Source organism: Pteronotus mesoamericanus, unplaced genomic scaffold (assembly GCF_021234165.1).
Source record: "Pteronotus mesoamericanus isolate MK-2021 breed Mesoamerican mustached bat unplaced genomic scaffold, CSHL_Meso_final contig_90, whole genome shotgun sequence".
Taxonomy (NCBI): domain Eukaryota; kingdom Metazoa; phylum Chordata; class Mammalia; order Chiroptera; family Mormoopidae; genus Pteronotus; species Pteronotus mesoamericanus.
In genome coordinates this window covers 30,819,136-30,842,198 of record NW_026555277.1, presented here as the reverse complement: position 1 = coordinate 30,842,198, position 23,063 = coordinate 30,819,136, and the positions used below count along the sequence as shown (strand labels likewise).

The 23,063-nt window shown below is 40.8% G+C and overlaps 1 protein-coding gene across 1 annotated transcript in view; it reads left to right on the top strand.

Annotated features, from left to right (window-relative positions):
• Positions 1–294: 294 nt before the first annotated feature.
• CAT (catalase) overlaps positions 295–23,063 on the top strand; it is a 36,232-nt gene continuing 13,463 nt past the window's right edge. Inside the window, exons 1-8 of the mRNA XM_054585926.1 lie at positions 295–467; positions 11,528–11,699; positions 12,766–12,876; positions 14,006–14,136; positions 14,594–14,698; positions 17,818–17,943; positions 20,769–20,960; positions 21,399–21,551. Of these exons, the coding sequence (XP_054441901.1) occupies positions 402–467; positions 11,528–11,699; positions 12,766–12,876; positions 14,006–14,136; positions 14,594–14,698; positions 17,818–17,943; positions 20,769–20,960; positions 21,399–21,551 (1,056 nt within the window). The 5' untranslated portion in view covers positions 295–401. The remainder of the gene's footprint in view (positions 468–11,527; positions 11,700–12,765; positions 12,877–14,005; positions 14,137–14,593; positions 14,699–17,817; positions 17,944–20,768; positions 20,961–21,398; positions 21,552–23,063) is intronic.

The following is a 23,063-nucleotide window of genomic DNA, read 5'->3' as shown; positions in this document are numbered from 1 at the left end:
GAGTGAGCAGGGGGTCTGCCTTGGGTTCATTGATCCTGGGGTTTGGAGGTTGAAGGGCCATGCCTGCTCGTTACAATGCTTTCCACCGTCTCCCAGTCTGCGGGTCGTCCCTTCCTCTAGAAAACCAAGCTCCTTACCCCTCCACTCCTCGCGACCCTACTCCTGACCCCTCTGCCCCCGCCCTTATTTGTTTTTTATCTCATCCGGCCTGGCTCTGCAACGGCCAATCAGAAGGCAGCCCTCCAGAGGGGGTGGAACTAGGGGCGGAGCTGATTGGCCGAAGCTAAAGTCACACGCTTTAGCTCCGGGGCAGTAGACGTGCCTGAGACACGTTGGCCTGCCGAGGGTGAGACGCCTGATCCGAGGTCGGGTACAACGATCCCCAGCGCAACCCCGACACCATGGCGGACAGCCGGGATCCAGCCAGCGACCAGATGAAGCTTTGGAAGGAGGGGCGGGCCACGCAGGTAACACCTTGCGCTCTCCGCGGGTAACGGCCCTGGCTTCCCCAGCGCGGCGACGTTCCGGGGCTGTACCCCTGATCACGGACTGGGGCGGGGGGGGGGGGGCGCTTTTTTTTTGTTGTTGTTGTTCCAGATGGAGTTAACATTCCTGGGAAGGAGTGAGGGTTAATGGGACGGGGGATGGGGGCAGCGGGCCTGCAGGATTTGTCGCGAGTGATTGGTGCAGGCTTGTAGGGCGGCGGGGGTGATTGGCTCGGAATTTTGCACTTTGCCAGCTGGGACAGAGGTCGCAGTTTGAGGGAGAAATGGAGGCGCGTGAGGAAGAGGCAGCGAGCAAGAAAGGAAGTGAAGGGGGAAGTGGAAACAGGCTCTGTTTTGATCTTGCTTGAACGATAACTGCAAGCTTTCATATTTGTGGGCTGCCATGTGATTAGGGACCGTATTTTATTTTCTCGATGACCCCAGCACCCATCATGGTGACTAATACTTAGTATGCACAGCATTAAACTACTAAATAGAAGAATTTTACATCCATTATTTCATTTGCACTGGAAAACATCAAGCCTGGTATCTTGGAGCTAGAAGCGACAATAGGGATTAATTAGTACCTTTATTCACTCGTATTCTTTCAGTGCCTGCAGGTACTAGGCACTGTGCTGTGAGAAGGCATACAGAATCCAGTGAGGCCTGAACTAGGATGTCGAAAAGTTCAAAGTCTAGTCTGGGAGACCAGATAGACCCATGATTGCTATCCATTGTAGTGAGGGCTCTTGTGTAGGTATCTGTGAAGTGTAAAGGGAGGGACCGACTTTGCTTGACAGGCTTCCCAAAGAACGTGACATCTTAACAAGGCCTTTAAAGATGAGTAGGATTTCAGCCCAGTGGTGGTGGGTGAGGCATTCCTAACCTGTACCCAGAGTCTTGAAGGGCATCTTTGAGGAGATGGCAGTAGATAAGAGCACTTCTGGTCTGAGTCTTTTTATCAAATTGGCCCAGAGAATCTGAGGGACTTGCTTGTTTCTGGTGCAGCTGGTTAATGGCAGAGGACCAGAGTCTAGTTTTGACTCATCTTGCCTAGCGTTCTTTTTCAAAACCGGCTTAGTATTCATGAAATGGGGTATTAATACTAAGTGCACATGCATTGGTTTATAGTTAGTTAATTCCCTGTTTGTGAGAAGGCTGCTGTTCTCTCAGGGCCTGGAAAGTCTTTTCCGTCCTGTTCTTTATTGCATGCTAGTAGGCTAGTTCAGTTTTTCGTAAGTTTTTAATTAAAGTGAACCAGAGAGACTTGGAGTCTTATCAAGCCTGCGCACCTTGTTTGTGGGCAGAAGTCAGCTCTCAGGGACAGGACTTTTTCCATATCTAGTGGTTGATAAATCCTGTTTCACACAGAAGTTTTCATGAATTGAGAAAAATAGGGACAATGTAACAAATTTTTCCTGAAACAAAATTTATTCCTTTGAAAGGACTCCCTTTCATTCTGAGACTAGTTTGGCTCTTCATTGTTTAGGAGAATCGTTAACTGCTGTAAAGTCATTAAGACCCTGCTGGTGATTTACCCTACATGGTTGTCCATGTCAGAAACAGCTGGCCTACAAAGCACATAAATAATTAGGGGACTAGTGTTTGAAATACTGCAGTCTCCTCTGCCCTTGGCATTGTAATGCACCGTGTACTTTGTCCCGATTGGTAGCCCCATTAATGTGTTGTTATTCTTCATTTTTAGATGCTCTGAGTGAAAGCAGCTTATTTTTTTGAAGTGACCTCTGTCCCACAGCCCCCAAAAGGAATTTCACATATGTCACTAAGCCTGTATAGTTTTCCAGTGCTTTGTTATCAAAAATTTCTAACACCCAGAAAAGTCGAAAGAATTCTGCGGTGTATACCCATATATCCACCATCTAGAGTCTACAATGAACATTTTGTTATAGATCTTTTATTACATGTATTCCATCCGTCCATTCCTTCATACACTCATTAACTCATTTTTTTCAGAGTAAGTTGTATACATCAGTAGATTTTACTCCTTAACACTAAGCATACAAATGAATAGAGCTTAATGTTTATGTTTTTAAGGTAATACTTAAACACAGTGAAATACACAGATACTAAGTGCATCATTCTATGATATATACACCTGTGAATCCTACTCGCTTATCAAGATATAGAAGCTTATCACCACCCTGGAGAGTTCCCTCACGCTCTTTCCCAGTCATTTCTTACAATCCTGCCCTAGGCAACCACTGTTGATTTTCTTTTCGAATCGTTGATTTATGTACTTTTTGGTGTAATGCTTCTCTCATTCAGCAAAAAGGTTTTAGACTAAAAGGAATGTTTTAAGATTCATTCATATTGCTGCATGTATCAATTTTTTTTTTTAAATTGCTGAGTGCATTCTATTGAATGATGTACCACTGTTTGTTTATCCTGTTGCTGGATACCTGGGCTATTTCTAGTGTTTGGCTGTTATGATTAAAGCTGCTATGAAAAATCTTATACAAGTCTTTTGTGCACATATGCTTTCGTTTCTCTTGGGAAATCCCTAGGAGCAGAGTTGCGGGATCATTGAGTATGTGGATGTTTTATGAGAAACTTGCTATGCCTTTTTCCAAAGTGGCTGTACCATTTTTCACTTCTGGCATCAGTGTATGAGAATTCCAGGGGCTCCACATCCCGTCAGCTTTTGGTAGCCTTCTAGCTATTCTGCAGGGTGCGAAGTGGTATCTCATTGCAGTTTTAACGTGCGTTGCTCTGATGATCAGTGGTGCTGAGCATCTTTTTTATGTTTAGGCTTATGGACTATTGGTATTTGTTCCTTGGAAGTATCCATTCAAATCTTTTGCCCTTTAAAAATTGAATTTTCTGTTTTTGACTCATAGCCCACATTTAAAGTTAAATCATGTGTGGGCTAAGTGCTATAATAATAGATCTCGAAATATGTAATGGTGTAGGCTATTAGAAATTTCTTTCTCTTTTACACAATGAGCCAAAGAGGTTGGAGGTTGAAGAGGAGAGTGTAACCCTGCTGTCCATAGTTATGGAAGGCTTCAGGCTGACGGAGCCTCCCCTGGTGTCAAACAGGACCGTCAAGGTTGCCGTGGGCATCTCTGTCTATCCACAGAAGTTTAAGACATGGAGTGTGTATGGGAGGTTTAGGGGCCAGGCTGGAAGTGGGGTAGGTCACTTCTACTCGCATTCCCTGGCTGAAACTGTCACATAGCCACATCTAACCGTGAGGGAGGCTGGGAAATGTAGTCTGTCCTTGTGTCCAGGTAGCTGACCCTACTACGTGATCCAAACCGTACATTCCATGTTTGGTGACAATCTGTCCAGCCATTTTATTGTGATGTGGTGAAAAGCAAAAAGACATAATCTCTTTTTAAAGATTATTTCCTTTTTACTTTTTGACATTAAAATACTCTTTCTGTTAGAAAATTTTGATAGTAATGGATGGTATGTTTTAAAAATCTCCTCTTGCTTGGGAAATGCTCTTATATAGATGGGCAGCTCTGTATCAATATTCTCTCTCTCACTCCCCAAGTTGTTTTTACTTTTACTGAACTGTGCAAGCTCTGAGTTTTGGAACTGCTATTAGGTGGCACCGTGTTGTCTCCTCCTCCTTCAAGACCCAGTTGCAGGATGCTAAGCTGGGTGTATTCTCCTTTGCAATTAGAGTGTCAGCCAACGTGAAAACAAGTTTTTGGGCGTTTCTCCTTGTGGTCACGTTTTGTTGCTGGCAAGTGAACTGAGAGTTTTGTAAACTTTAATAAGTGAACACTGAAATAAATATACTTAGATATGACTTGTATCTTCTTAAAGAGTTTTATTTCTCTTTCTCTCAAAGTACATTGTGGGGAAGGAGGTGATTTTCCAGGTATTCCCAGTCACTTTGGATGGAGCGTAAATGGGAACTTTGCTGTTCGCTGCTTAGAATGCCACAGGCTCTTCCATTAGGCTTCATTCCATTAGTGGCCTCTACTCCCTTCAAAATCGGAGACTGAATAGTTAAAGCCTTATCTTTTTAAATAGTGCCCTTTTTACCTGGGAGAGAGGTTGGGTCTTAGCTCATCCTTTCCTGTCAGTGAGTCATAAGACAGCCTGTGAGAGTCTATGTATTTTTTGGAGGTTAACTTCATAATTGCATTGATGTAACACTGCTAACATTTGGGGTGGAGAAGGGGTGATTGATAATTTAATGCCCTGTACACATGTGGTTTCATTTGTCTTGGGAACTACCTAGGAATGGAATTGCTGAGTCATAGTGTATTGGGGTCGGTCGGGGTGGGGGGGGGCGGCAGAGAGGCAGACAGACACACTATTGAGTAATGGAGTAAATGTTTCTAAGTTTCTATTTCTGCTTGCCAATATTTAGACCACTCTGTATTTTTCTCCACGTAAGAAAAGAGAGGCTTATTGCAAAAATATAAAACAAGCAAATATTTATTTTTATTTTCTCTTCATTTTTGTTCCATATTTTCTTTCCGAGTATTGTGACTACTATAATTTTTGTTACACAGAGTAAAGGAATCTTTTACATTTATGGATCAGTTATTCTTTATTTTTTGAATCTTTCTCTTTTATCCCCTACTTTTTAAAAATTTTTTTAATTGAAGGACCTTGCCTGTTCTCAGTGCTGCCACTTATTTATTAAAGACAGTTTCAGGACAGAGAAAACCTCCTTCATAATAGCTATTTATTATTCTATGCATTTTAATGGTTTTCTTTTTCATAGGATTATTCTAAATATTTGCTAATTATTGAAAACCACTAACAATTTCTTGATCATTCCTTGTTGGCAGCTCACCAAGAACAGAGGAAAAAATAAGAGCAACTATAGCAATCCTCCCTTATGCACAGGGGATATTTTAAGACCCACAGTGGATGCCTGAAACCACAGATAGTACTGAACCCTATGTATATACACACACTCTCTTTTTCTTTAATACATACAAACCTATGGTAAAGTTCAATTTATACAGTAGGTGCAGTAAGACAATAAGACATTAACAACAATAACTAATAACAGAACAGTTGTAACTGTATACTGTAATAAAAGTTATGTGAATATGGTCTCTCTCAAAATGTCTGGAATTTTCCATTTGATATTTTCATGCTGCAGTTGATTGCTGGTACCGGAAATGGCAGGAAGTCAAACTGTGGATAAGGGGAGACTACTGTATTTGCACGAGGGGGCTCTTGGCTGGCTCTGGATCTTGGATTTTGGAAGGGCTCTCCCCTACCCCCTGCTCCCCGACTGATAAGAATGGCTTGCTGTGCCTAAGTTGATTGTGCACCCAGTGCAGTTTTATGTTGAACATCTGCTTTGCTTCTGGGAGTTCGAAGTTGCCCTTGTGATCATTCCCCAGTGCAAACCCTGGGTGCTGGGTTTTTAACAAGTTTGCCTGCTAGACAGAATGTCACAGATGTTGCCATAACTTGTTGCTGGGGGAATTATGTGTGTTCTGTGTCACTCCGCTGGGAGAGGACTCTTGGAAGCTTGCGCTGGTTTTCTCTGGACTTTGCTCCATGTGCCTATTCTCCTTGCAGATTTTGCTTTGAATAAAAATGCTGGGATAAATTACAGCCTGAGTATGCCTAGGTGCTGAGTTCCGAGTCCTCCTGGGGAATCACCATGCCTGGCGGTGGTCATGGAGACCCCTGACGCTGTCTTTCTGCCTCTTTTTAGCACTTTGTTCAAATCCAGATCTAAATAAGCTTCACACATTGCCTTGGTTGATGTGTCTCTTAAGTCTCTGATTTCCTTACGGTGGTTATAAACAGTTTATAGTGGTTTCATTTAGTCTAGTGAATCAGTGAAGGGCCAGGCTTTATAGTCAGACAGGATCCAAATTGTGACTTGGCTACTTGGGCAGGTTACTTCACCATTGTCGCCTCCCCCCGCCCCCGCGCCCCTCCCGCCCCGTTTGGGTTTCTTCATATTTAAGATGGCATAAAAATTCTTATTTTGAAGAATTGTGAGAATTCATCTCTGTTTTGCCATGTATGAGGGCTCTCCAGCCCATAGAATGGGGGCAGAATCTGTTAACTATGTTGATTTAAGAGATAGTATAGTGCTGTGGTTAAGAGTTAGGGGTTTTGAGCCTGCCTGCTTAGGTTCACATTCTGATTCTTCCCCTTTCTATGTGGGTGACCTTGAGCAAGTTGTATAACCTCCCAGTGCCTCAGTTTCTGTTTCTGTGTATTGGGGATAATAACTTCAGAGGTGAATTACACATGATAAACTGAGCAAAGGGTGTAGAGAAATGCCTGCATAGCTAGATTATTATTGTTTTGGGGTGTGAATATGTCTGATAAGTAAAACCTCTCACACATACATCCCATGTTCAAGATGAGAGATAAACAAGAAGTCAGTGGAATGGGTGGAGATTCAAAATATTATCTTTATTACTGGCAGAGGCTTAATTGGACAGTGTGGTTTAGAGTTTTGGCCAAGAATGTGTTCTGGAGATAAGGCAGCTCTGGAGATTAAATCCCAGGCTTACCCTACCCCTGCCTTCCAGGGGAGCAGGACACGTGTGTGCTGCCTCCGCCCTGCTGGCTTCTAAAGCGGAAAGGACTGGGTTGGGGGTACAAAGGGTGGTGCAGCTGGGGCAGGCCTGGGTCCGTTTCCCAGCCTGCTGGGTCAGGCATGTCTCTCCCTTCCCAGGATCTGGGCCGGAGGCCTGGTCACTGCCACTTCCCGCTCCTACCACTTTTTTTTGAGGGCCAGGGTAACCTTTGGTTTTCTCTACATGGATGTGCACATTGTGGTGCTTGATGCGTCTTTGCTGAATAAATGTAGACTGTTAGGCAGTAATTTGCTAGAAAGTATCAGGTATATTCTATATTGATATCTGAGAATGTGAAGCTATCACTGATACACTAATGTAATGTAAACTAATATAATAATGAATGTCAACTGCAATTAAAAATTAAAAATGATTTTAAAAATTGCCTGTGTTGTCCTTGATGAAATATGGTAGTTTACATGTGTTTAAGAGCCTGTACTGAACAGTGGCTTGCTCTTGAAGAATTTTCCTTCTGAGTTGTAATTATTCCTTTGAAGTAAGAGTGGAGAAGAGGAGTCTCATTAGAGACTTCTCCCTTAAAAATAATTATATGTATAGGTATTTTTTGTTTCTTTGCTTCATATGAAGTCATTTTAAGCTGAAGATGTGGCGTATACCTTCAAATAAAATTTTCATTGTCTCTAAATTTATATAGGCAAGAGAAAACTAAGCATAGTTCAGAGAGTTTTTGGGAGGTAATTAGAAAAGTTATTAGGAACGGACACTTGTAGTGATATAGTATATTCATTAAAAATATTTTTAGAAATTTTATCAGTTTAATATATGAGAGTGAATCACATTGCCTTCATTAAATCAACATAAAATATACCTACTTTGAAAACTTTTGATATTTAATTAAATATAGAAAAGGACTTCCTGACTTAAAAATTATTTTAGGATAGAAAGTAGAAAGAAATCTATAGAAAAGGAAAATGACATAATTGTAGCGCCCAAATGTAATAATAGTTTTGTTGCTATTAAAGTTTCTCTGTGGGTAAAAATTTTAACGGTGACATAATATTTCATCTTATGGATGTGCCATCGGTAATTGTTTCCTTATTTTTAAACATTGAAGCTGTTTCTAAGCTTTTGCTACTATAAATAATGTAATGCTTTACATTCTCAATAGAATATGAGCTCCATGAGGGCAGGAATTTTGATGTTCGCTGCGTTAGTCCCCAGCACCTAACACATAGTAGGCATTCAGTAAATATTTTTTAATGTTGTTGAGGGAATTTTGTCTAAATCTTAAGGAATCCATTTTTCTTGACTCTAACTCTTCCTAGAAGAGTGGAAAAGGGACGCGAAGGAGATAATTAGGTTGCCTGTTTTGAAGTATTTTTGGAGATGTAGCTGGAATATAGCTTCCTTCGAGGCTATCGATGCATTAAATAACTACTTTTCACTCGGGTTCTGTTTGGAAGAACCCTTAACCCCAGAGTGTCCATTTTTACTTCCCCATAAGGATGCTACTGAGGACAGAGGGCATTATGAGGCAATACCTCTCCTCACACTGGGATATTGTTATTGTTATCTTCTAGAAGCTTCTTTAAAGCCTTGTGTTTTTTTCAGAAATGATTTTTAAAAATTTGCTGTCCATAGTCCATTTCCCAGCCCCACACTTCATTTTATTTAGCAGAGCTTCATTGCATTAACTTTTCCTCTCCACAGATATCACTGCATCCTTCTCACCTTCTGATAAATACTCTCTTATCTTTAGTCCAGTATGTCTTGTCCGGCGTTGCCCTGAACATCCGCTGAAGTCGGGGATCTTTTCCTTTCTAGTCTTTGCCCACTGGCCTCCCTTCTGTGTTGCTGACTCTCTTGCAGCTTTTCCTGCCCCACTTATTTTGAAGGCAAATTGCATGTTACATCAGCTTGTGTAAGGAAAGCTGCTAAAAATGAGGACAATTGACCTATTAGAGCAAAGAATTAGAAGAGATGTTGCATGCTCCGTTTGTAACTTACAAACCCACATTTCACTTCTTAACAGGACCGGTGTTAGGGAGGTGGTTGCTGCATTGGTGGGAGGGGCCAGTGGTGGCAAGGTCCCAGCACTCCTGCTCTAAGATTCCGTGGTTCAGTGGCATCAGGCAAGAGCGTCTCATTTTTCAGTTGACTGAGGGATTGATGTATTCGTTCCTCTGACTATTCTGCATCTGCCTCCTCTGGACGTGGGTTTTATTATTGACCTTACCACTTTGACCTGGTCATGTGGTGTGGTCTCATCTCTTTCTTAGTGGCAGCTCCTTCTCAGCATTACCGTTGCAGGGATGTAAATGACACGCTGATCTACTTACCTGAGCTTCCAATCACTGAGCTTCTTGGTATCCTCTCTCCTACTCTTCTCCTTGATTGGAATGTCCCTTTTATTCGTTTATTTTTCAGGTTCATTTTAGGGCCTTGTTTATATGTTGAAAAGAGCACATGAAGAGTGGGCAGACTTAGTTTGCTCAGTCTCTTATTATTTTAATTGTAGATCATCCAGAAGCGTTACGTCAGTGGTTTGTATTTCTGGCTTCATTTAGGAATCACCTAGGAAGTTAAAAAATCCTTATTCCCAGGTGTCACTCAGACTAATGATGTCGCTAAACTGCAGGAGGATGACCCAGGCATCAGGGTGCTTTAAAAAGTTCCCCAGGTGATTCCAGGGACAGCCAAGTTTGAAAAGTTAAGGTTAGACTAAAGGTGCAATTGTACAATTTCACTTCTTTTTGTGATTCACTTTCTGCTTTAAATTTTAAATGGAAGTGTACAGTGTCATGTGTATTAGCACATGTGTATTTTCAAGAGAGAGTGGTGTGATTGGTGATAACTGTTGACCCTTAAACTTTGTACAGTTTGGAAGGGTTTGCTGACGGATGGGTAATGGGTAGGTTGAGAGAGTCTGGGTGGATCCTTCACATCTGTCATCGTCTCTAAAATAAAACCTAACGTGCTTTGCTTCTCCTATCAGGTCAGTTTCTCATAGCAAGTACAGTGGTAGCATGTATGTGCTTAAGTGTGTGGCCTGCATTTTGCATACATTTAGTCTTTTAATCCATGTATTCACTCTGGGAAGTAGTCATTTTTTGTCTATTCTGCAGACGAAAAATGGCCGCTCAGAAATAATAAGTAATTTGCTAGTGGCTGCACCTCTGGTAATTGGCAGTGCTGGGAGTCAGGCTCGGGCCAGAGCTCAGAGTTCTGTGAGGCCAGAACTCAGGATTTCTCGTGGTACCATGTTGAGCTCTTCCCATTTCAATGTGAACGGAACACTAGTAAAGGCTGTTTTGTTAGTGTGCAAGAGAGCCTTCTTTATAAATGTTTTCAGATTCCCAGATTTTTTTTTTTAATTCTGTGTATTTTTCCAAAGAGCTCATGGTACTTTTATAGTTTTTTAAGTGACTTCCCCCCATTTTTCCTTCTAGAGAAGAAACAGGTATTAACTTTATTTTAATATTCAGGATAGATGTGCACTGAGAGTAAAAGTTATTATGTACTCCACTCAGGTTGTGGAAATTCTGAGCAGAATGCTTTTCTTGGGTATGTGAACTTGGTACCGTTGACTTTCATCTGTAGATGTTTTTGAGTTGTCATCCCAAGACAGACGTGTTCCCCGCTCCCCCACCCCGCGATTTCCCGGTGAGGGGCAAGACTTTGGAGAGCAGTCATCTGGGGTCAAGAGTAGAGTGTGTGACGATGGAATGAGGGGAAGCTAAGAGTTGCCCAGGATCATGTGGGGCTTCAAAAACGCTGCTCCCCCTCGAGAGAAGGGACAGCCAAGAGGCTTCTGATGTAATGGAAATTGGAAATCTCGGAGAAATGAGTGGATTAAAACTAACTCTTTGTTACAGTAAATAACCTACCCTATTTTAGAGACATTTGACATCTTTAGAAAATTAATACTGTCATTCAGCTTACCAGCAACAGTTTATTTTCGGTGGCAATAAAAGCCATTGACTTTTTCTGTTTGGGGAATTGAAAAGAAATGTTGTGAAGAGCTGGGATGCACTGCTTGAGAGAAATGAACGGGATGGACTCACTTTCACATCTGTTGTAGTAATGAAGCATTTGTGAGTCTGAGTAGAGCACTAACTAGTGTAGCCTCTCCAGAGACCATCCTCTCGCTGTCAGTTTGGACATTGAGTGTTCAGTGCATATGACCCCTTTTTGGGGATCCCTCTCAGGGAGTGTGAGGCCCGATGGCTGTATCTAGAGCCGGAGCTGAGCAGGCTGGCGGGTTATTTATCGTTCTGCTCTTCAGAGCAGATTTCCTAGCAGATTTTTGTTGAGATCCATCAAGGACTTTTGTGACCTGAGTATCAATTTAAGACAATGACATATCTATTAATACTGTGGACACGAGAAATTTAAACAGATTTTAAGCAGAAAGTATGAAAATTGCAAAATGATGTGTAAGTTAATGTGGGTTTGGCTTTGTTTCGTTTTTGTTTTTTGTTTTTTGTTTTTTAACTAACCCTTCTGCACTCTTTTCCTTTCATGTTCACATAGAAACCTGATGTCCTCACCACTGGGGCCGGTCATCCAATAGGAGATAAACTTAATATCATGACAGTAGGGGCGCGGGGGCCCCTTCTTGTCCAGGATGTGGTGTTCACTGATGAAATGGCCCACTTTGACCGGGAGAGAATTCCTGAAAGAGTTGTGCATGCTAAAGGAGCAGGTGAGAGCGATGTCCCTTTGTTGTAAAAGGATTGTTTCATAAGACCGGGGTTAAAAATTACTGTTCAAAGGCTTGGAGCTCCTTTAATAGAAGTGCCAAATCTCTGTTCTTGGGAGAAAGGGAAAAAAATGTCCATCAAAACAGTAATTAGTAATTAAATGTTGCTTATTTACTTGGATTGAACATTATACATAAAATACTTTATTTTACCTAAAATAAAAAGTAATCTTCCATTTCTTTCATTATGCAGCTTAGTGAAGAAATAAAAATATGGATATACAGACACTGACATGCTATAAATGTTACTAGATTTAGATGGTGCACTAACTGAATAAATAATGGGATGAGCTATGGAAAATTGAGGATAGTTGTGTTAGGGTGGTGGGTTTGTGGTGATTTTATTTTTTTGGTCTAAAACTTCTATAAAGCTTTTATCTTGCTTATATTACAGAAACAAAAGATAGAGGAAGTGTTTAAAAGAAAGCTAAAAACACAATAGGAAAAAGAAAACTTGATAGAAAGGAAGAAAAAGTTTTTCTCTTAGCTGCTTACTTGGACTCCCTAATTTCTTTATTTGGACTTCTTAATTTCTTTATTTCTTTTTCCACCGTCTCAAGTTTTTTTTTGCATGGTTTTTCCATGGTGACTTTGATATGTTGTTCAGTTTGCTGTTTGGCTCTGCGGTGCCCTTCCTACGGGTTTATTCTTTCTTTCCCTGCGTTGTCTTCTCTCCCTGTTCTTTCTCTCCCAAATCCTACCACCTTCACTTCAAGGCTGTCTCAGGCCATGTGTCCTTGGGGTGACCTTGACTAGTCAATGCCAGCTCCATTCCTCCACCTCTTGGCTCCAGCTGTGTAGCACTGAATTTAGCACTGAATGATAATAGGCCTTTGCATTTTACTCTCATCTTTTTGTTTTTGGACATCTCCCCTTTGCCCATCATATTGGAAGCTCCCAGAAGGCCAGTGCTAAACTGTCAGTTTCTCTTGGCGCTCAGATGCCTACTGAGGTTCTGATAATCTGAGTGGTGGTCTCATGGCGAGGGTGTCTGTGTCTTTCTCATTAGGGGCTTTTGGCTACTTTGAGGTCACGCACGACATTACCAAATACTGCAAGGCAAAGGTGTTCGAGCATATTGGGAAAAGGACTCCCATTGCAGTTCGATTCTCCACTGTTGGTAAGTTGGTCTTTTTGCATGAGTGGTATTCCTGTACCTTATTTGGGGCATTTGTAACTTAATTTCAGGAAAGTCTTATTAGAAGATAGAAAACAAGCACTTTTCCTAATTGTAGCCAGGTTTTACAGTAGAAAATATATTTTGAAACATGTAGGAAGTTACTTATAATTCTGTTTGTTGAGGTGTTAGGATATCACACCGATGCAGAAGCCGTATCTGCAGTTCTGTGACATTTGGAAAGAACTTGCCTAGAAGTGGTTGGCTCAAAAGGAAGCATGGAGTTGGTGCTGTTATTTAGTAACCGTGATAAAGCCCTTTATTGACAATTAACTCTATGCGGTCCATTCTTGACTGACATTAGCTATAATCTAATCTGTAGATTTATTTTACAAAATGGGATTGTTTCTATTTCAAAGAGGTTAAATGATTTTTCTCATGTAATAGAGCTAGTAAGAATTAGATCTATTGTGCTACATCTTAACACATTACAATGTTGTGACCCTGTTTCTATTTCAGTCTACGTTTGTGCATTTTAAAAATACTTTGGAATACAGAGATAAATGAAGTTAAGAATAAGAACCTATATTTTAATTCATTTTCTTAATATCAACTTCATAATTTTGATAACTCTTTTAATCTTCATAATTATTCTCTTCCCTTACTTCAATTTAAATTTTAATTTCCTATTTGAACAAAGCTTTCTCATTATGCTAAACTGATAATCTTTTCAGCTGTTATTATATATACAGGCATACCTCAGGATGTTGTGGCTTTGGCCTCAGAGTACCACAATAAAGCAACTATTGCAGTAAAGCCGGTCATAATCTTTCTGCTGCTGAGCGTCTTGCCCTCAACACAAAACACCGGTGATATAAGGCACAAGAAAGCGAAGCACAATAAAACGAGATATGCCTGTATTTTCTTATTACTTTTGGTTAATTCTTTTGTTTAATTTGTAGACCAGCTTAGCTGGTGGGTGGTAGAAATAACAACCTAGGCACTGAAATACCTAATTTACTTCTAGGAAATGGATTAGAAAGGCTAGATGCCAGTGTTTCTTAATGACTTTCGGCTTCTTGGATGCAAAGTGCTCTGCTGATGCTTCATTTTTCCCATTTGAATCTTTCAGCTGGAGAAGCGGGCTCAGCGGATACAGTTCGTGACCCTCGTGGGTTTGCAGTGAAATTTTACACAGAAGATGGTAATTGGGATCTTGTGGGGAATAACACCCCTATTTTCTTCATCAGGGATGCCATACTGGTAGGTGATAAAGAGTTTTGCACTTTATAGATGCTTGTTGATTTAAATCGATTTTAATACTCCATATAGATGGGCATGTGAGGGAAAGTCCTGGGAAAGGCAGAAAGAAAAGGAATTTGGGTCAGCTGGATTACCTTTTAAAACACATTTTTCTGTATTTAATATCTTTTTATATGATCAAATTTCTACAGTTAACCATAGGTCTTAGATTTGGCATTTTAGGATTCACTGACTTAATGGGAATAGTCCAGATTTCCTTCCAGAGTGTAGAAGATTAGTAAAAATACTTTGCCCTAGAAACAGAGGGTACATTTCATTTTAGGGTTTGGCAGTTTAAAATTCTTTGTTAATGTTCAGAATTATACTCCATAAACCCAGCAGTAGGCATTGTATAATATAAGACACCGTAATTCTTGTAAACTTAGTTTTGTTTTTTTTCCTCTTATTTTCCATTTAGTTTCCATCCTTCGTCCACAGCCAAAAGAGAAACCCTCAAACACACCTGAAGGACCCAGACATGGTCTGGGACTTCTGGAGCCTTCGTCCCGAGTCTCTGCATCAGGTGGGGGACACTTCTTTTTCCCTTAAGTTATCTCCTGGGATGAAACTGTAATTATGACTCATTATGTGTTTCTCCAGTTTTGACTATTTTATTGGAATTGGTTTCTGATTTTTGTTTTCAGAAGCTGCCTCAAATTTCTTGATCTTGGAAGAATTTTATAATGACCTATTTTATTAATCCTTCCTCATTCATAGACCTTAAGTAGCTAGAAATATTATCACTTGATATTTAGCAATATTAAAGATTGAAATCTCTAGTATGAAATGTTACGGAAATGAGGGGAAAGCAGAACGAAACAAATTTACTCTAAAAATAAATTTTGAATAACAAGTTAGGCTAGTGGTCACATTCGTTTTAGCTTTTCTTTATAGAATTTTGAGCCATGAGGTTAATGATTTATCTGTCATTCTGCTTTAAAATTCTTCTTTAAAAAAAAAAATGATAATAGTGAGAGACTTCTGGTTAAGATGGCGGTGTAGGCAGAAATGGCTCACCTCTTCACACAACCACATTAAACTTACATCTAGAATAGAGAACAGATATCACTCAGAACCACCAGAAATCAAGTTGAATATAAGTTTGACAACTATGGAATTAAAGAAACCACATCATTCAAGATTGGTAGGAGGGGTGCTGATGTGGAATGGGCTGGTACCTCACCCATGTGTGGTGGATAAAAATTCAGGAGGGTTATCTCAGTAGTGAGGAGTCCCAGCTCCACACCAGACCCTCCAGCCCAGGGTTCCAGTGCCGATGTTAAGTCCCCACAGATCCTGGCTGCAAAAACCAGTGGGGATTGAGTCAGTAGAAGAAGAAACTGCTGGAGCCTCATGCAGTTCCTCCTAAAGAATCCACACATGGACTCATGTACTCAGACTCACTCCCTCTGAGCTCCAGCACTGGGATAGAAGCTTGAAGGGCACCAGTGGCATACAGGGAGATAATGAAGTGTGTGGCATCAAAGCGAGCAGAGGCCATTGTCCCTTTTCTAAACCCTCCACTAACAGAGCTGGCAAGCTGGTGTCATATCTGAGACTCCATCACCCTGGCTAACACTGACCAGCCTTGGAGATCCCCAGAGACTCCGCCCCACCCAAATTACAGGCCCATACAAGCTGCTTTTCCATATGAATGGCTGTTCTTGGCTCATACGGCACAACCTCTTAAATCCTCTGAAACAAGAAACAGCTGGCCTCAGTGAGCCCCAGGCCTGGCATTAGCAGCAGCCAGCCTACATTCACAGCTTGGCTTCTCCTGGGAATGTCCAAGCTCAGCACAAGTAGCTGCCAACTCAGATTGCTTTATAGCTCGGGCAGGGTGGCCCCAGGCAAAACATAGGTGGGGGCTGACCTTGGCCTATACCACTGAGGAAACCCCAGGGTCAATGTACCCAGTGGATAGCTACAGAGTACATCAGAGTACTACCACCTTGCCCCTGTATAGCGCTTCTTCCATGGAGGGTGGAGATTGGTGGTAAGTGCTCACAGCCAATCCTTGTAGCTGATTGGCCTGGGTAAATCCCTCCCATTGGTCTGCCAACAGCAACCAAGTTTCAACTATAAGAGGAGGGTATACTCAGCCTACACGATGGACACACCTCGAGTACTCAGCTTGGGTGATAGGGGAGGCTGTGCCACTGGACCCTACATGCAGGACATCTAGTACGTTAGGCCACACTACCAAGACATGGAGTCAGAGCAGCGCTACCTAATACATAGAAACAGACACAGAGAGGCTGCCAAAACAAGGATAGAGAGAAACATGAAAGAACAGATCAAAACTCCAGAAAAAGAGCTAAACGAAATGGAGATAAGCAATCTATCAGATGCAGAGTTCACTGGTTATAAGGATGCTCGAGGAACTTAGTGATAACCTCAGCAGCGTAAAACAGACCCAATCAGAAGTGAAAGATACAGTAATTGAAATGAACAATTTACAGGGAAACAACAGTAGAGTGGATGAAGTCGATAATCTGGTCAATGATTTGGAACATATGGAAGCAAAACACAACCAATCAGGACAAGAAGAAGAAAAAGGATTCTAAAAAAGTGAGGATAGTATAAGTAGCCTCTAGGACAACTTCAGGAGGTACAAAATTCGCCTCGTAGGGATACCAGAATGAGAAGAGAAAGAGCAAGAAATTGGAAATCTACTTGAAAAAATAATGAAAGAAAACTTCCCTAATTTGGTGAAAGAAATAGACATACAAGTACAGGAAGCACAGAGAGTCCCAAACAAGGTGGATGCAAAGAGGCCCACTCCAAGACACATCATAATTAAAAAGCCAAATATTGAAGATAAAGAGAGGATCTTAAAAGCAGCAAGGGAAAAGAAGTTAGTAGCTTACAGGGGAGACCCCATAAGACTGTCAGCTAATTTCTCAAAAGAAACTTTGCAGGCTGGAAGGGATTGTCAAGAAATACTCAAAGTCATGAAAAGCAGGGACCTATAGCCAAGATTGTGCTACCCAACAAAGCTATCATTTAGAATTGAAGGGCAGATAAAGAGCTTCCCAGATAAGAAAAAACTAAAGGAGTTCATCATCACCAAACCATTATTACATGAAATGTTAAAGGGGCTTATTTAAGAAAAAGATCAAAACTATGAACAATAAATTGGCAAAAAATACATACCTTTCAACAATTGAATCTAAAAAGCAAACTAAGCAAATAAGAACAGAGACAGAATCAGGGATACAGAGGGTGTTTTGATGGTTGCCATATGAAAGGGGAGTGCGGGGAATGGGTGAAGAGGTGAGGGGATTAGGAAGTACAACTAGGTAGTTACAGAATAGCCATGGGGATGTCAAGTACAGTATAGGAAATGGAGTAGCCAAAGAACTTATACGCATGCCCCGTGGACATGAAAATGGGGGGAGGATTGCCTGAGAGTGAGAGGTACTGGGTGGAGGGGGGGAAAGGGGGAAAAATCAGGACAACTATAATAACATAATCAATAAAATATAATTTGAAAATAAATGATAATGGCAACCCTCCTTGTGGATACTTTGCTAATATGTTTGATACTGAGAACTTTCTGGAAATTTAACAGTGTTTTAAAAATCTAGGATGTTTTGATTTAAACAGAAAAAGTTTAGGCTTTGTTTTTCTGTTCCTTAGGTTTCCTTTTTGTTCAGTGATCGGGGGATTCCAGATGGACACAGGCACATGAATGGATATGGATCGCATACTTTCAAGCTGCTTAATGCGAAGGGAGAGGCAGTTTATTGCAAATTCCATTATAAGGTACATGTTGCCTTTGGGGCAAGGAGTGAAAGGCTCCCACTGCCCCATCTCCTTCCTTTTCCTGAGGATGGGGCAAAGAGCAAAAGACCAAGGCCTCTCCAGCCTTTCCCTTACTTCTGCACCCAAGGATGAGAAGTATTGATCTGTTTGATCGGTACAATGAGTATTTTGTTACCACCTGTTCCCCGTGCTCAAATAGACCGAATTCTGTGTGGTCTCTTTTTGGTCCCTTCATGTGTTCAGAGGGTAAAACCACAAAGCTACTGTCCAGTCAAGCTTTCTTCTTCTGGACCCTGGGAACTCTGCTGTATATATTTGGGAAAATGTTCCTTTTGTGCTGGTTTTTCTGTTTTAAAGTTTCTGGTGCTGAGAGGTGCACATTGAAATTCTTTCCTCCACGGAGAGGGAAGATCGAAGGTTTTGATATGGGCTCAAATGTAAGGAGTAAATACAGGCCTCTTGGTTAGGCCAAAGGAGATTTCTACCTAGTTTAGCCAAGCTTTCTGGAGTTCTTTGTTGTTTAGAGTCGAGCCTTAGCAGACAGGAAAGTATTATGCTTTGCCTTTCCTAGCTTTGAGTCATTGTTCTGATATCTTTTGGGGTCCAGTAGGGGACTAAGGGAGAATTGGGGCACTCTGTTGGTATACCTATCTCACTATGACTTTTAAAATCTGATGCTATCTTTCCAACATTTCTAACATTTAATTCATCCATTCATTTATTTAGCAGTTACTGAAGATATATTGTGAACAAAGAAAATAAGTAAAATCAATTACAAATGTCAAAAAACAAAAATTCTATTTTTTAAATTTACTTTTCTACAATCAGATCAAATCAGTTACCTTTGGGGAAGCTTTTGGGAACCTTTTAATTAAAGTTGTTTTTTTTTTTTAAGTTTTTATGTATTTATTTCTAGAGTGAGGGGAAGGGAGGGAGAGAGAGAGAGAGAAACATCCGTGTGTGAGGGAAGCTTTGATCAGTTGCCTCTCGCACTCCCCACCTGGGGCCCTGGCCCACAACCTAGGCCTGTGCCCTGACTGGGAATTGAATAGGTGACCTTTTGATTTGCTGCATGACGCCAACCCCACTGAGCCACACCAGTCAGGGCATGAAATGTTTTAAAAGGCTCTGTCTTAGAATGGTCTTGGCATTTGTTATGATAAGCAATAGTCCAAGAGAACCTCTGGCTGCCTAAGAACTTACTTTCAAAGACTACCGCTAAAGTAAGAAGAGACAGAAGTGGACTTGTGACAATATAGACTCCCTCTTAATGATATCACAAAGACTGGTTTTCTCCTGTCCTGTCTTAATGTTCATCTGAAAAGCTTGCGTAGGTGTATCAAACAGGAAGAATGTCACCCCTCTTTATTCTTAGGACTTGGATCTAATCTTAGGCAAGGAACATGTTAGCTTGTAATTGACCATTGGCTTGTAGTTGCCAAAAGGAGCGGTGTTGCAGATGAACTAAATGTGTATCTGGACAGCTGGGCTGGTTAGTGGCTTTGCAGTTAGACCAGCCTGAACTCAGGTCTTTTTTCTTCTATATATCTGTGACTTGAGCATATAATGAAAAGTTCTCTAAGCTCCGGTTTTGTCTATGTAAAGTTGGGATGTAATGCCAGCTGTTCAGGGTCCTGGAAAGATTGGATTGCTTCTGGGTCTGTTCAGCAGAGGGCCCTGAGATAGCCTGAGATCTACATAGGTTCATCCGTCTGGATCATTCTGACCTAAGAGTATTCTTTTCTAAGCCCAGTCTTGCTGCCGGCTAGAGCGAGTTGGGGCTTCTGTGGTTGTAATGGACCAGCCTTTCAGAGTTGACTTTTGCTAAGGGAATCTTTCTGTGGAACTTGGCTTGATGGGGATCTTTTAGAGTAAGATATAGGTGGGAAATTTATTGAAGATCAGTATGGTATGATAATGGGAGTACTTTTGAAAGTGATTTGACTTTTTTGGGTCTTAATAGCTTGTTTGGAAAGTGACAATACTAATTTTATATGCTCATAGTGAGAGAACTGTTGTTTCAGAGTGTCTTACTGAATGAAGTTCTTTTCATCTCTGTGAACTATGATTCTGTAATTTCTTCTTTAAAAAAAGAAAGAGTATGGGGGTGGAGGGATACTTGCTGAGCACAATTTTAGTAATTGATTTGCACTATTATAAAACAAAATTAAAAAATTGCTTCAAGCAGAAAAGGGAAGTTTTTTAACTTCCATTTTTTAATATATATTAAAAAATATATTTAGATTTTTTTCCTGATTTGAAAAGTAACATGAGTATAAAATTCAAAAAATAAAGACTCTGGAAAACAGTTTTGAAGTTTCTCAAGAAATTAAATGTAGAATTACCTAAATGTAGAATGACCCAGCAGTTCCATTTTGAGATATATATATATATACACACACTAAAAAAATACACTGAATTGGACACTTTAAAATGGGTACAGTGATAAATTTTATGTCAAAAATATTTTTGGCTTGTCTAAAGACATCAATACAGCATTCTTTATATGGGGGAAAAATTGAAAATAAACTATATGTCAACAATTTAAAAAATTTAAGTAATACAGAATACAAAAAGGGAAAGACAGGACTAATTTTAAAAATGAATTGTATAGGTGGATTCCTTAGAGATTTAAAAGAATCCGAATAATGAAGTAGAATTTCTTGTTGATAAATTCATATTTGTGTCAGATTGGAAAAGTGGGATTTTTGTTAGAAGGAAAACCAATGTCAGAGTAGTATTATTCATAATCCTGCAGTTAACTACTCATTGGAATTCGCTAACTGTGCCAGTTTCAGTCTGAACTTTTTTCTTTCATTCTGTAGACCGACCAGGGCATCAAAAACCTTTCGGTGAAAGATGCAGAAAGACTTTGCCAGCAGGACCCTGACTATGGCCTCCGGGATCTTTTCAATGCCATTGCCACCGGCAACTATCCCTCCTGGACATTTTACATCCAGGTCATGACGTTTTCTCAGGCAGAAACTTTTCCATTTAATCCATTTGATGTTACCAAGGTAGGTCAGTTAACAACCAGATTGTTTTCTTGTGTAAAGTCTCTTTGTACCTAATTTTAACTAATTTCCAGCATTCATCGTGGCCAGGAAATCACGTACACAATGCAGTGGGACTGCTTGCCAACCTCCTAGCCTGCGAATGAGTGCTTGCCAGTATCCCACTTCTAGCTCCTGGTTGAGAAATTCATGAATTCATACACTGTTATTAGCAGGAACAAATTTTGAAAAGCTGATGTAATTTTGCCCAGGGAAAGTGTCAGTATTTCCTGTTGACTGTTGTGAAAGATTTAACCAATGCACTTACCTTGAATTCTTATCATTTTATTGGATTAAACATTATTATTTTTCCTTGCTATATTTGAAAGGTGGCATTCTTGCGGGTTCTTTCGTTCCCTTCAGTCGGTTGTCTGGTAATTGTGGATACCACATCATTTTTAGGTTTGGCCTCACAAGGACTACCCTCTTATCCCGGTTGGTAAGCTGGTGTTAAATCGGAATCCAGTTAACTACTTTGCTGAGGTTGAACAACTGGCCTTTGACCCGAGCAACATGCCGCCTGGCATTGAGCCCAGCCCTGACAAAATGCTACAGGTAAGCCTGGTGGATTGAGAGGTGCTGAGGCAGGAGTGTGTGCGCGTGTGCCTGTGCGCGCACACACTCACACACACTCAAATGCACACTGTGTAATTTGCATGAAGAATCAACTAGAGCGTCATGTAAACTTTAACCTGGGTCCTTAGTCTATGGGGGACTGACTAAAACATTTTGAGACGGGCATTGCCGTATAAGCCAAACTTCATGGTAAAGTCCCTCAATATCTTAAGACTGACATTTAGTCCCTTAATTTAAGAGAAGTTAGATTAGAGATGCTGCAGGTATTTGTAAAGAAAGCACTCTTTGTCCAGACTGTACCTGATAGGAGGGAGTATTTGTAATTAATTATAAAACCTCAGTCAGCATCATTTTATTCATTTTTTCTTCCATGGTGATGCTTCAATGTTTCCATCTGTAAAAAGAGACCTGGACATGGTTTTCTACAATCTAAATTTGTGTTGTCAGCCATTAAAGGCAGTGGTTAATTTAACTGTTTGTCCTGAATGTTCCTGGGCGTTTGGTACTTTTTTGTCACTCTCCAACGTCCTCTTTTCTGTGTGCAAAGTGAAAATTCTTCTTTGCACTAGACGTCAGTAGGAAAATAATTGGCTTAATAATTATTGAGTAAGTAAATCAGTGTTTTTTTGCTTTTGGACTATGATCGTGAAACAAAAGTTAAAGATCATTACCTGGGGTCGGAATGTAGTGACTGATGACTGCTTCGGATGTAAGCATGTGAGTCCCGTTCAGGGGTTAGAGCTTGGAGGCCAGCTAAGAGTCCCCTGTTTCATTTAATAATAACTTTTTTGCTTTGACAGTGGGAATATCTGAGGCATTTATTGACAGTAAGGTTTTCATTAGTTTTAGTTACATTATTAATTTAGTATAAATTGAATACCTGTCTACACGTGTGATAGACTGTCCTGACCATTGTAACAGATACAATTACACAAGACAACTGTAATGCGAGGCAGAAGGCTGTGCTGAGTCAGGAGAGATCTCTGATAGGAGATGATGACAAAGTTTTGAGAATGAGGTAACATGGGGTGTGGCTCACGAAGAATGGAGAGGATTTTGATTTTTCCCAGAGGTAAAATGGGGCAGGAGCAGGATATGAATATAGGCACAAAGGCGGGCTGTGTTGGATATACTTAAACTGTAAGCAGCCACTCTTTCCTAAGGCGGAGGGAATAAGACTGGGTACGCTGAACATGTTACAGGGGATCTGAATGCTTGAGGAGAAGTTTATACAGTTATCTCTTCTAGGAAAAGAAAAGCTTTCTTCACTTTTGAGAAATGTGATCTGGTGTATATCAAGTGCAGTTATTCTGCCGGTGATAAATAAAAGACGAGGGATCTGGGATTTGGGAATGGAAAAGGGAAGTCTGGCAGATTTCAGAGGAGAAACGGGAGCGGCCACATTGAAACTAGGGTGTCGAGGAAGCCAAGACAAGTGTGACCCTGCGCCCCGAACCTCCCGTCTGGAGGTTGGAATGGAGCTGAACTGTG